This window comes from Hemiscyllium ocellatum, chromosome 11 (assembly GCF_020745735.1).
Source record: "Hemiscyllium ocellatum isolate sHemOce1 chromosome 11, sHemOce1.pat.X.cur, whole genome shotgun sequence".
In the NCBI taxonomy this organism is placed as follows: domain Eukaryota; kingdom Metazoa; phylum Chordata; class Chondrichthyes; order Orectolobiformes; family Hemiscylliidae; genus Hemiscyllium; species Hemiscyllium ocellatum.
Window position 1 is genome coordinate 3,943,370 of NC_083411.1, and position 14,533 is coordinate 3,957,902.

Genomic DNA, 14,533 nt, shown 5'->3' on the forward strand with positions numbered 1-14,533 from the left:
ATTTTTAACTTTGTCCACCCCAGTCCAACACCGGCATCTCCTCATCTTGGGGTTGTAAAAGTTTCATTGAAAAATTCTCCCAATGCTTTGAAAACTTACTAGAAGCCTGTGACTCATTCTTGCATCTTGCATTTAATTGTTGAACAATCTACCATGTGAAAGCTTTGTGAGGTTCACTGACTTTGGTGTATTGTTGTAATTTTTAATTCTTGTAGGAAGAGAAGACCGTTGAGATTTGCATTGCACGATGGTGGTCTAGCCTGAGACACACTACCATCGACTACGTCATTTCATTCCACGGCCTGAAGTGTAACAGTGATACATTACACATTGTGAGTACTGTCCTTTTTGCACGGCTTATGTACATTTTTAGTAATTAGTATTGTGCTTGATTTGGATTGTTTAGATCAGAGTGGTGCTGGAAAAGCACAGCAGGTCAGGCAGCATCCGAGGAGCAGGAAAATTGACATTTCGGGCAAAAGCCCTTCGTCACGTTTGCCTAGTTGATTTGGATTGTGTTGAGGAACGGTTTGAGAGAGACACTGCTTAATGGAAATTCATGCAAAAGATGGCAAAATATCGACCTAGGCAGAGGACAAAGTTCTGCTAACTTCAAAAACAGTGCACCCTACAATTTGTTTACATCAATCTGGTTTAATATTCCATCCTAAAGCTGGCACCTCTGACAGTGTAGCATTCCCTCAGTAAAGCGCTGGAGTGTCCGCTTGGATTTTGGAGTGTGTTAAAGCTCCAGCCTGAGTTGCAGTGACAGTGCTTCCACTGAGCCATGACTAACAAGACAGAAACCAGTTAGTTTTAATCATACCTGATTCTGGCATTCACCTGATAATAGCCTTCATGTGGAGAAATAAGCACTAAATGCCAGTGCTTGTGAAAGTGACATTCGTATGCATTGATTAGATCTTGTGGTTAAGTACAGACCCCAAGTTGAATGTCACTTATGTTTCCTTGATTAAGAAAGGGCGTCGGGACAGCTCTGGGAATTATAGGCTGGTGAGCCTTACTTCGGTTGTGGGTAAGGTGTTGGAAAAGGTTATGAGAGAGAGGATTTTAATCATCTATAAAGGAATAATTTGATTCAGGATAGTCAACACGGTTTTGTGAAGAGTAGGTCATGCCTCACTAACCTTACTGAGTTTTTTGAGAAGGTGACATAATAGATGGATGAGGGTAAAGCAGTTGATGTGGTGTGTATGGATTTCAGTAAGGCATTTGATAAGGTTCCACACTATTGCACAGAATATGGAGTTTCAGGATTGAAGGTGATTTAGCAGTTTGGATCAGAATTTGGCGAACTGAAAGAACTCAGAGCGTGGTGATTGTTGGGAAATGTTCATCCTGGTGCTCAGTTGCAAATGGTGTGCCGCAAGGATCTGTTTTGGGATCACTGCTGTTTGTCATTCTTATAAACAATCTGGATGTGGAAGTAGAAGGATGGGTTAGTAAATTTACGAGTGACACTAAGGGAGGCAGCGTTGTGGATAGTGCCGAAGGATGTTGTGGGTTACAGAGGGACATAGATAAAATGCAGAGCTGGGCTGAGAAGTAGCATGTGGAGTTTAAAGCAGAAATGTGTGAGGTAGTTCACTATGGTGGGAGTAACAGGAATGCAGAGTACTGGGCTAATGGTACAATTCTTGGCAGTGTAGGTGAACAGAGAGATCTTGGTGTCCAGGTGCATAAATCCCTGAAAGTTGCCACCCAGGTTGATAGGGTTGTCAAGAAGGCATATGGTGTGTCAGTGTATATTGGGAGAAGGGTTGAGTTTCAGAGCCATGAGGTCATGCTTCAGTTGTACAAGACACTGGTGCAGCCGCACCTGGAGTATTGCATACAGTTCTGGTCACCGCATTATAGGAAGGATATGGAAGCTTTGGAGAGGGTTCACAGGAGATTTACTGGGATGTTGCCTCGTGTGGAAGGAAGGTCTTACGAGGAAAGACTGAAGGAACTGAGGCTGTTTTTGTTGGAGAGAAGAATGTTGAGAGGTGACTTAATTGAGACGTATAAGATGATCAAAGGGTTAGATAGGGTGGACAGTGAGAGCCTTTTTCCTCGGATGGTGAAGGCTAACACGAGGGGTCGAAGCTTTAAATTGAGAGGTGATAGATTTAGGACAGCTATCAGGTGTAGTTTCTTTCCTCGGAGAGCAGTAGGGACATGAAATGGCCTGCCTGCAACAGTAGTGGACTCACTGACATTAAGGGCATTTAAATGGGCATTGGACATACATATGGATAATAATGGAACGGTATAGCTGAGGTGAGCATCAGATTCATTTCACAGGTTCAGTGCAACATCGAGGGCTGAAGGGCCTGTTCTGCTCTTTATCGTTCTGTGTTCTGTGAAAGCAACTGATGGCTGACAGCTATGGAAAGTAGCCTTAAGCTTGTAGGACACTTGGCTTTCAATGTATGATGAACTGCAGGTTTGTTTACGATGTCAAGTGAACTTGAGTGTGCCCATGAGTATGTTGTGCTGTGAAATCAAAACTGTCAACTTCATAAGGCACTGAATGATCGTTGTGCTGGTGGAGGTGAGAACATAGTGTTTCAGTTCATTTGTATCATTTCCCTCGGAGACACCATGGATAACCTCACTGGAACAATCTCCCTCAGGGTATGTTATGAAGAGTTGCAGAATCTTCAGGATGGATCACATTTCCAGGCTCAGTTACTGTTGATAAATGACTCAAACTCTGCCACCTGAACCACTCAATGTGTTTCCTTGTAGTGAGATTTGCCAAATCTGAAGAGATTCAGGTGTTGTCACCCAACCTTTTTCCTCCAAGCACCTTGTCCTGTCAAGCAACCATCTACAGTATCTTTATGACTAAATTATTGTTGACTCCTCTATGATTTTTGTTTTTCTATAAATCACTTGTCCAGGAGATTGACATTGCATTCCTGGAGACTTGGCAACCCTACTTGCAACAGATTCCAACCAAAACGACTCTGAAAAGCTGTGCAGTGTTCACTGGGTTGTACCAGAGGTCAAAGGTTATTCATTCAATCGCTCACCACAGTCTTAAGCACAAAATCCAGGTTGAATGCTCCACTGCAGCCCAGATTGTTTTCAGAGTCTCGGCCAAGGATATCTCCCACTATCTGAGTACAGAAGGGAACTCTGCACAATCAGAGAGACGGTAATGAGAGTGCAGCATCATTGGAAGAGTAGCACTGAAGGAGTGCAATTCCATCAGAAGAGGAGTACTGTGGGAGTCTGCATGGTGAAGGTGCAGTACTGAGGGGGTGCTGTGTTGTCAGAGGGGAGTGATCTCTAGAGTTAATACTGAAAGAACACTGCACTGTCAGAGAGGCAGCACTGTAAGAGTCTGTACTGTTGGAGTGTGGGCAGTAATGTAAGAGTGCTGAGCTATCAGGAACTCAGTACTGAGAGAATGCTGCACTGTGAGAAGGCATTACTGTTAGAGTCCTGCACTGTCAGCAAAACAATATTAACAAAGTAAAATAAAATTCTACAGATGCCGGAAATCTGAAACAAAAACAGAAATTGTTGGGGAGTCTCGGCAGGTCTGGAAGCATCCATGGAGAGAATGCAGTGTTAATGTTTCAAATCTGGTGAATCCCTGTTCTGAAGAAGGATCATTGGATTTAAGAAGTTAACTCTGCTTTCTCTTCACAGACTTCACCAATATGAATGAACTACTATGCTGTTAAAGGTGCTGTTTTTCTGAAATCATTAAACTCTGTATTCAAATATGCATAAATACCCCATGGTAATTATTTCAGAGAAGTGATCCTTTGTAATCTGGTCAAAATTCAGCGCTCAACCAACAACACTAAAACACAGAGGTCAGAGTTAACGTTTCAGGTCCAATGACCCATCCTCAGTCAGTTCTGAAGAAGGATCCCTGGACCCAAAATGTTAAGTCTGATTTCTCTCCACAGATGCTGTCAGAACCGTTGATCTTTTTCAGCAATTTCTGTTTTTGTTTCTGATTTCCAGCATATGCAGTTCTTCCAGTTATTACCATTAAAACAGATTTGATGGTAAAAGTACACTTGCTTTATGGTTTGGGAGCGTATTGGGCATAATGTGGCTACCATATCTCCTACATTACACCATTGACCACACTTCACTAGCACTAAAACTCTGACGTATCCTGACACCATGAAAGGTGTAATAGAAAAAGAAGATTTTCTGTCCAATGTTTTCCTTTTTGCTCCGATATCCTAGGGCACCACAATAACAGCAGAGGACAGAATAAAGGAGGATGATTAAGTAGAAAGGGATTACAGTTCAGAGTTCAAGGTGGTTAAAAAGAAAAGTCTCTGGTGTTCCATGAAAAAAAGAGAGGAGATTTGAGAAGTCTGTTCTCACGGGACAGTCTTGAAGGTACCCTGCACAGGTGCTGTAGAAAGAGCCACTTTGTCCAAAATGTAAGTTCTCGCACATTGCCAGGACAACTAGGAATGATCAATAAATGCCACCCTTGCCCTTGATGTCGACATCCCGAAGCTAATGAATTTATTTTGTAAAAGATTGAGCAAGGACCAGGTTTGTACTCTGAGGTATTGAAGTTTAAAATAATTGGAAACTGTGGTGAGTAATGATTTCTATTCAGCAGGAAGCATAACGGTGTGATGTAATTAGGTTGTAAAGTTAACAGGCAGAAGTGTTAACTACATTTATAATTATTTCCTTGTAGCATGCATCGGAAGGAATATCACGATTTGATATCACAGCTTCGCTGAATTATGAAGAGCTCTCACCTGTCATGACCCTAAAAAACTGGATCCAGACTCTTCGGTAAACATTTTATTTGAAATAAGTAGCTTGTGTGAAAATACCGGTTGGTGCCTTGACCTTTAACAGATTGTTAGTTTAATTAGTTAGTACAGAACATGTTGTATGATGCGAAACAACCTGAAGGCTTTACCTCATGCAGATGTGTTTTTAGCCCTGTCTCAGTACTAACACGCTCATGTTTGAGTCAGAATGTTATCGATTCAGGTCCCACTAGGGACAGAAAAGCACACAATCTCGCCTGACACTTCCATAGTACTAAGGAAGGGGTTGCACTGTCACAAATGCTGCCTTTCAGATGAATGTTAAACTGAGATCTGTTTGCTCCCGTCAAGCACTCATGGCACTATTTAAAGAAGCAGGGGAATTACCTCCAGTATTTAGCACTCTGTCCGAATCACTTGTGAGACAGTTTATCTGGTCATCCCACTTCCTCCAGACCAAAGGGGTAGCCATGGGCACACGTATGGGCCCCAGCTATGCCTGTCTCTTTGTTGGTTACGTAGAACAGTCGATCTTCCGTAATTACACCGGCACCACTCCCCACCTCTTCCTCCACTACATTGATGACTGCATTGGCGCCACCTCGTGCTCCCGCGAGGAGATTGAGCAATTCATCAACTTCACCAACACATTCCATCCTGATCTTAAATTTACCTGGACCATCTCTGACACCTCCCTCCCCTTCCTGGACCTCTCCATCTCCATTAATGACGACCGACTTGACATTGACATTTTTTACAAATCCACCGACTCCCACAGCTACCTGGATTACACTTCTTCCCACCCTACCTCTTGCAAAAATGCCATCCCGTATTCCCATTTCCTCGCCTCTGCCGTATCTGCTCCCAGGAAGACCAGTTCCACCACAGAACACACCAGATGGCCTCCTTCGTTAGAGACCACAATTTCCCTTCCCACGTGGTTAAAGATGCCCTCCAATGCATCTCGTCCACATCCCGCACCTCTGCCCTCAGACCCCACCCCTCCAACCGTAAGAAGGACAGAACGCCCCTGGTGCTCACTTCCAACCTACTACCTTCGCATAAGACAAATCATCCGCCGACATTTCCACCACCTCCAAAAAGACCCCACCACCAGCGATATATTTCCCTCCCCACCCCTTTCCGCCTTCCGTGACTACCTGGTCAGGTCCATGCCCCCCTACAAACCACCCTCCCATCCTGGCACCTTCCCCTGCCACCGCATGAACTGCAAAACCTGTGCCCACACCACCTCCCTCACCTCCATCCAAGGCCCTAAAGGAACCTTCCACATCCATCAAAGTTTTACCTGCACATCCACCAATATTATTTATTGTATCCGTTGCTCCCGATGCGGCCTCCTCTACACTGGGGAGACTGGACACCTCCTAGCAGAGCGCTTTAGGGAACATCTCCGGGACACCCGCACCAATCAACCACACCGCCCTGTGACCCAACATTTCAACTCCCCCTCCCACTCTGCCAAGGACATGAAGGTCCTGGGCCTCCTTCACCGCCGCTCCCTCACCACCAGACATCTGAAGGAAGAGCGCCTCATCTTCCGCCTCGGAACACTTCAACCCCAGGACATCAATGTGGACTTCAACAGTTTCCTCATTTCCCCTTCCCCACCTCACCCTAGTTCCAAACTTCCAGCTCAGCACTGTCCCCATGACTTGTCCGGACTTGTCCTACCTGCGTATCTTCTTTTCCACCTATCCACTCCACCCTCTCCTCCCTGACCTATCACCTTCATCCCCTCCCCCACTCACCCATTGTACTCTATGGGCAGCACGGTGGCACAGTGGTTAGCACTGCTGCCTCACAGCACCTGAGACCCGGGTTCAATTCCCAACTCAGGCGACTGACTGTGTGGAGTTTGCACGTTCTCCCCATGTCTGCACGGGTTTCCTCCGGGTGCTCTGGTTTCCTCCCATAGTCCAAAGATGTGCAGGTCAGATGAATTGGCCATGCTAAATTGCCCGTAGTGTTAGGTAAGGGGTAAATGTAGGGGTATGGGTGGGTTGCGCTTCAGCGGGTCGGTGTGGACTTGTTGGGCCGAAGGGCCTGTTTCCACACTGTAAGTAATCTAATCTAATCTAATCTATGTTACTTTCTCCCCACCCCCACCCTCCTCTAGCTTATCTCTCCACGCTTCAGGCTCACTGCCTTTATTCCTGATGAAGGGCTTTTGCCCAAAACGTCAATTTTGCTGCTCCTTGGTTGCTGCCTGAACTGCTGTGCTCTTCCAGCACCAATGATCCAGAATCTGGTTTCCAGCATCTGCAGTCATTGTTTTTACCTATCTGGTCATTACCTCATTGTTCTTTCTGGAAACTTGCAATCCCCAAATTGGCTGCAGGATTGCCGACATTTCAAAAGTGCTTCATCAGTCCTTGAAGCACTCTTGGGCATCATGAGGATGTGAGAAATGTTACAGAAATGCAAGTCTCTTCATCTCTGTAGTTCTGGCCATATAATTAATTTCCTCAGATACCCATACCGTACGTGGAATATGGTGCAACATTTATAATATCGGATTTTGTTTATTACCTATGATAAATGATACATTCTTTTTCTAAATCAGAACTCCAAGCTGTAGTTGATTTGATTTATGGCAGAGACAAACCTGTTTGTATTTTTTAGGATGCAGAAAGACAGAGGTCTTTATTTTAGTCCCAGGTCTGAATTTTTTTTTAATTGTAAGCCAACAATAAAAAGATTGCATTTTTCAACAGGCCTGTGGATGCCAAAACAAGACCCTTAGGCTCTCGGGATGTGCTGCCCAACAACAGACAGCTTTATGAGTTGGTTTTAACATACAATTTTAATCAGGTAACTGCTTACAGCATTCTTACTGAGAGGTAATTAATTTAATCAGTTACCATGTATAATCTCCAATTGCATTCAGTGTTTTCCTGGACGGGAAATCTACTATGTCAATAACTTACATTACACCAATTTGCTTCCATGGAACCAGTATCAAGCCTGGTGAATTATTGTACTTGGCCTTTGCCTTTGAAAACAGGAAAGAAAAAGAGAGAGCAGAAAAGATTCATGAAAATAGCTTCAGGGATGAAGTGCTTTAGTTTTGAAAATAGATTGGGAAAGTTTTCTCCACATTTTCCATGGGGCAAAGAAGGCTAGGAGAAGCAATTTGATAGAGGTATTCAAAAACTCAAGGAAATTACACCGTATAGGTCAGGTAAAAGTTCCCACTTCTGAAGGGACAGAGGATAATAGGGCACAAGTTTAAAATAATTGGTAAAAGATGTCTAATTTGTATATTTTTGAGAATGTGGTTTTCAAACGAGTGACATGCAGGTGTTGGTCTTTTGTGAAAGGATTTAATAATTAACTAGGACAGTCTTTCTTTACGACTTTAAAGCAGTATGTTTCAGAGAGCAGATGACTAAAAACCTGTTTGTTGTCTATCTAAATGCCTCTTAAAGGTTGTTTTTGTATATGCATCTACAACCTCCCCTAGCAGTGTGATCCAGGTACCTATCACTGTCTTTGTCAAAAGAAATACCCCTCACATCTTATAGAGCTATACAGCACGGCAACAGACCCTTTGATCCAACTCGTCCATGCCAACCAGGTATCCTAAACTAATTTAGTCTTGTTTGCCAGCATATGGCCTATATCGCTCTAAACCCTTCCTATTCATATACCTATCCAGATACCTTTCAGCTGTAGTTATACTCACTTCCACCATCATCTCCGGCAGCTTGTTCCATTCACACCACCCTCTGCATGAAAAAAATTGCCCCTCTGATTCCTTTTAAATCTTGCCCCCTCACCTTAAACCTTTGCCCTCTAGTTTCAGTCTCTCCAACCCTGGGGAAAAGACCTTGTCTATTTACCCTATCCATGCCCCTCATGATTTTATAAACTTCAATAAGGTCACTCTTCAGCCTCCGCCATGCAAGGAAAATAACCCCAGCTTTTTCAGCATTTCCGTATAGCTTAAACCCTCCAACCCCAACAACATCCTCGTAAATCTTAACCCTTTCAAGTTTCCCAAAATCCTTCCTGTAGCAGGGAGACCAGAATTTAACATAGTATACTAAAAGTGCCCTTACCAATGTCTTAAACTTTCCCCCATCACCTTATACCAATGCTCCTAGTATTTGAAGTTTTGATCCTGGGAAAAGACTGACAATCCACCCTATCCCTGCCCCTCATCATTTTATATACTGCTATCAGCTTGCCTCTGCCACTCTAGATGAACATTCAACTTTTGTCCAACCTCTCATTATACATTCTTGATGAAGAGCTTGTGCTTGAAACATGGACTCTCCTGCTCCTTGGATGTTGCCTGACTGGCTATGCTTTTCCAGTGCCACACACTTTGACTCTCATTATAGCTATGCATTCCAATCTAGGCAGCAACATATTAAGCCTCTTTTGCATTCTCTCCAGAGTGACTTGGACCCCATTTACCACTCCCTGAGAAAGGAACAGGAAATGACATCACCAACCCAAGGAAACCTAAACACACACAAAAGGTGGGCCATACTACCAGTGCTTCTCCGAAGGCTCACTGATGACGTTACCTAGCAGGGTGATGAAACATCTGAAAAACAAACCTGCCAGTTCAGTGAGCAAACTTAGATCCAGAACCTCAAACTGAGGCACAAATCTTCTCAAAACTCACTAGTCTTTAATGCATCTGAGTCTACCACCACTGCCGGCAGTGCATGCATACCCACCACTCTGTGTACAGAACCTATCTTTGGCATCTCCTCTAAACCTTCTTTCAATTACTTTAAAATTATGACCCCTCATGATAGCCATTTCCATTATGGGACGAAGTCTCTGGCTATCCACGCCTCTCAATGTCTTGTACACCTCTATCATCTTCACTCTAGTGAGAAAATCCTAGCTCCTCAGCCTTTCTTCGTAAGATATGCCCTCCAGTCCAGGCAGCTTCCTGGTAAATCTCCTCTGCACCCTCTCTAAAGTTTCTGCATCTTTCCTATAATGAGGTGACCAGAACTGAACATAATATTTCAAATGTGGTCTAACCAGGGCTCGATAGAACTACAACATAACCTTGCGGCTCTTTAACTCAATCATCCTGACAATGAAAGTGAGCACACCATATGTATTCCTAACACCCTGTCAACCTGGGTGGCAACTTAGAGGGATCTATGGACATGGATGCCAAGATCCCTCTGTTCCTCCACAATGCCAAGAATCCTGCCTTTTACCCAGTATTCTGCATTCAAATGTGACTTTCCAAAGTGAATCACTTCACAATTTTCCAGATTGAACTCCATCAGCCCAGCTCTGCATCCTGTCAATGGCCCAATGCAACCTACAACAGCGCTCCACACTATCCACCAACCTTTGTGTCATCAGCAAACTTACTAACCCACCCTTCCACTTCCTCATCCAAGTCATTTATAAAAGTCACAAAGAGCAGAGGTCCAAGAACCAATCTCTGCAGAACACAACTGGTCATTGAGTTCCAGGCTGAATACTTTCCATCTACCACTACCACAATTACCAGGCAATTCTGTATCCAGACAGACAGGTTTCTTTGTATCCCATGCCTCCTTTATTTCTGAGTGAGCCTACCATGGGGATCCTTATCAAACGCCTTGCTGAAATCCATGTACACACGTCCATTGCTGTACCTTGATCAAAGTGTTTTGTCACCATCTCAAAAAATTCAGTAAGGTTTGTGAGGCATGGCCTGTCCCACACGAAGCCATGCTGACTACCTTTAATCAAATTATGGTTTTCCACGTAATCATCCATCCTGTCTGTCGGACTCCTTTCCAATAGTTTGTCTACCATTGACGTAAGACACTCTGGTTTGTAATTCCCAGGGTTATCCCTATTGCCTTCCTTGAATAAGGGAATAACGTTTGCAAACTTCCAATCATCTGGCACTACTCCAGTGGACAGTAAGGACACAAAGAACATCGCCAAAGGCACAGCAATCTCTTCCCTCACTTCCTGCATTAACCTAGGGTAGATCCCATCTGTCCAAGGGGATTTATCTATCCTTAGGTTTTTCAAAATTTTCAGCACAACGTCAGTCTGTTCCAGCGTATCAGTCTGTTTCTCACAATCCTCAGAAACGTCAAGGTCCCTCTCAGTAGTGAATACTAAAGCAACGTATTCATTAAGAACCTCCCCTACTTCCTCCAATTCCAGACGCAAGTTCCCTCCACTATCCCTGATCGGCCCTACTCTCACGCTGGCCATCCTCTTGTTCCTCACAGAGATGTAGAACGCCTTAAGGGTTTTCCTTAACCTGCCCTGCTAAAGCTTTTTCATGCCCCATTCTTCAGTTCCTTCCTTGCTACCTTGTCACCCTCTAAATCCATGTCTGATCTTTGCCTACTCAACCTTAAGTAAGCTTCCTTCTTCCTCTTGACTAGATGTTTGACATCCCAAGGTGCTTTCACCCTATCATCCCTTCCTTACCTCAGTGGGACAAACCTGTCCAGCATCATCAGCAGGTGCTTCCTAAACAACCTCCACATTTCTGTCGTGCATTTCCCTGAGAAACCTGTTCCCAATTTAGGTGCCCAGGTTCCTGCCTGATAACGTTGTAATTCCCCCTCTCCAATTAAATTTTTTGCCATACCGTCTGCTCCTATCCTTATCCATGAGTATATAAAGGTCATGGAGCTGTGATCACTATCACCGAAATGCTCTCCGATCGAGAGATCTGACTCCTCGCTTGGTTCATTGTCAAGCACCAAATCCAATATGGCCTCCCTTCTTGTTGGCCTGTCTACATATTGCATCAGAAAACCTTTCCAGACACACCTGATAAAAACTGCTGCATCCAAACTATTTGAACTAATTAGGTTCCAATCAATATTAGGGAAGTTAAAGGCACCTATGACAACAAACCTGTTACTTCTGCACATTTCCAAAATCTGCCTCCCAATCTACTCCTCTGAGTCTCTGTTGCTATTGGAGGTGGGGGTGGGCGAAAAGAAATCTCCCAATGAAGTAGCTGCTCTTTGCCTGTTTCTGACTTCCACCCGTAACTGCATCTATAGATAAACCCTCGTCAATGATCTCCCTTTCTGCAGCTGTGACATTATCCCTGATTAGCAGTGCCGCTCCCCCAAGTCCCTTTTCCCCCTCCCCACTTTCATTACTTTTGAAACGTGTAATCCCTGGAACATCCAGCAACCATTCCCACCTCTGTGATATCCAAGTCTCTATAATGACCACAACATCACATCATCAATTGTGAATTGTTCATTCAGAAAGATGATAGAAGCATGTTGGACTGAATGGCTGCCTCCTGCAGTGAACTGATTCCCCGATGTGAATACTGACCAGTGATGTGTAAGTACCAAGTGGAATAGGTGAACATCAATCCACAACGTTATTCAAGTTGCGTTTCAGTGGTAAGAGCAAGAGATATCTCTGAACTGATGAGGAGTAAGTTCAGGAGTGATGCCAGGAATGGTTTCTTTCAGCAATTGGTATGGAGCAAGGTACCTGCATAGTGGAGTGATGTATAAAGCTCCAGAATGATCCCAGGGCTACAATCTTTAGTTGCTATGATGAGCATGCTGGTTGAGATGCATCCGTACCCGTTACACTGCATTTGTGTTCTCCTGGTGAACCTTACATTTTCCATCTTCTGTGCACTTGTAATTATTCAGAACGGTTACCTGTACTTTAACTTCCATTGGTTTGACACTGCATCAATTTTAACCCCTCTGTGATCTCACCGTTCTCCTAACTCCAACTCATTTAGCCCTCTGATCCACCTGAGATCCTATGCTTCACCAAACTTGGCCACTTGGATAGCATTTGAAATGCTGTAAACTACTGAGTCACTGTTTGCAAGCTGGAGAGGGAGATTAAGTTGAGTGGCTACTTTTTGTCTGACAGACGAGATGAACTGAATACTCTGTGTTGCAAAGCTTTTGTGTTCCTCTCTACAGTTTTGATTACTTGGAACTGCGGCAACAGTGTTTTCAACATCTAGGCTCTAAGCTCAGCAGCTCTCTGTAGTCCTCTCCAGATCTTTCTCGGTCTCTCTTCTTTAAGATCTTTGTTCACCTATCCTAATATTGCCTGATGGAATGCTGTATTTCATTTCATTATCTCTCATGGAGCGTCTTGGGACATTTTCCTACAGATACTATCACAAATGCAGGGTTGATAGATGTGAAGCTGGAAGAGCACAGCAGGTCAGACTGTGTTCAAGGGGCGGAAAAGGCAATGTTTCGGGATGAAACCCTTTGTCAGGACTGGGGCTGGGGAAGGAGCACAGAAGTACACAGAGGGAAGGATGAGGCTGGGGAAGGAGCACAGAAGTACACAGAGGGAAGGATGAGGCTGGGGAAGGAGCACAGAAGTACACAGAGGGAAGGATGAGGCTGGGGAAGGAGCACAGAAGTACACAGAGGGAAGGATGAGGCTGGGGAAGGAGCACAGAAGTACACAGAGGGAAGGATGGGGCTGAGGAAGAGTAGGTCAGATAATGATAAGTAGTTGAAGGTAGGGGGTTATTGTGATTGGTCAGTGGGTGCAGATAGGTGAACAGGAAGATGGACAGGTTAGGTCAGGTCAGGGGGTGAGGAGGAGGGATGGGGCTACACATGAGATAAGACTGGGGCTGGAGGGAGTTTGAAGCTGGTGAAGTCAATGTTGAGGCCGTTGGGCTCTAAGTTTCCCAGACAAAATATAAGGTGGTGTTCCCCCAGTTTCTGTTTTGCCTCATTCTGACAGTCCCTGACCTGTTGTGCTGTTCCAGCATCGCATCTATTAACTCTGACTTCCAGCACCTGTAATCCTCACTAACAAATGCAGTTTGTATATGAGCAGATCATGACAGGTCAATATTTTCAGCACTGTTCAGCCCATTTTCATTGCAAATGCTAATATATGGATTTATGCATCTGCAGGAAACACTGCCTCTTTAAATATACACAAGCATTCTTTTTTTAAATTCATGATTAAGAGATCTCTTAAAAAACCTAAGGGGCTATGGGACTACTATGGGGGAAAAAAAACATTGGTGTAAATGATGAGCATTGATTGTATTGAATTGTAGAACAGGCTGATGGACTGAATGGCCTACTCCTATTCCTATAGTCCTGTATCAACATGATGCCTTGTCTCCTCTCTCAGAAACAGTGAAATGCATTCTGATGCAGAGTTGCTAATTTAAACAGAACGAGTACCCTCTAAACAGGAGCCACTACTCAGCACCATCTGAGGTTGCATTTCCTCATGCCCTAAAGACGTGGCAAATGAAACTGTAAATATTTTATATCTAGATTTGTGGCCAGTGTACAAACTACATAGACCTCTAATGTGCGAATTCAAATGACTGTTTGTTGCCTATAAACCTTCCACACCTCTTAATCTCACCATATCAACATATTCTCTACTCCTTTCTCCCTTAGGTGTTTATGTTGCTTCCCATTAATGTCTTGTGGCTAATCACCTTAACAAATCCTTGTGGGAGTGAGTTACTCTTTCTCCCCTCTCTCTGGACAGAGGCACAGCTGCTGAATTCCTGCTTGTCTTTGTTAATGACTCTTTATATTGATGCACTCTAGTTTTGGCCTTCAAAGTTGGATAAGTTTTCTCTGCATTGACCCTATCCAGCCCTTTATAATCTTTGGTCAAATCCTTTTTCTCTGATTGCTAGGGAAGAAAGAAATTCTATCAGATTTTTCTTGTTAATAATAGGAGAGCAGAACTATGCACAATGTTGCAACTGAGGACTAACCAAGTTACTGTCTAGATTTTAAAAA

General features: G+C 43.9%; 1 protein-coding gene across 1 annotated transcript in view; it reads left to right on the top strand.

Moving 5' to 3' along the window:
• The window catches only part of LOC132820352 (tripeptidyl-peptidase 2-like), a 123,123-nt gene that overhangs the window by 80,040 nt on the left and 28,550 nt on the right, over nt 1–14,533 (top strand). Inside the window, exons 18-20 of the mRNA XM_060832395.1 lie at nt 216–332; nt 4,694–4,794; nt 7,514–7,610. Of these exons, the coding sequence (XP_060688378.1) occupies nt 216–332; nt 4,694–4,794; nt 7,514–7,610 (315 nt within the window). The remainder of the gene's footprint in view (nt 1–215; nt 333–4,693; nt 4,795–7,513; nt 7,611–14,533) is intronic.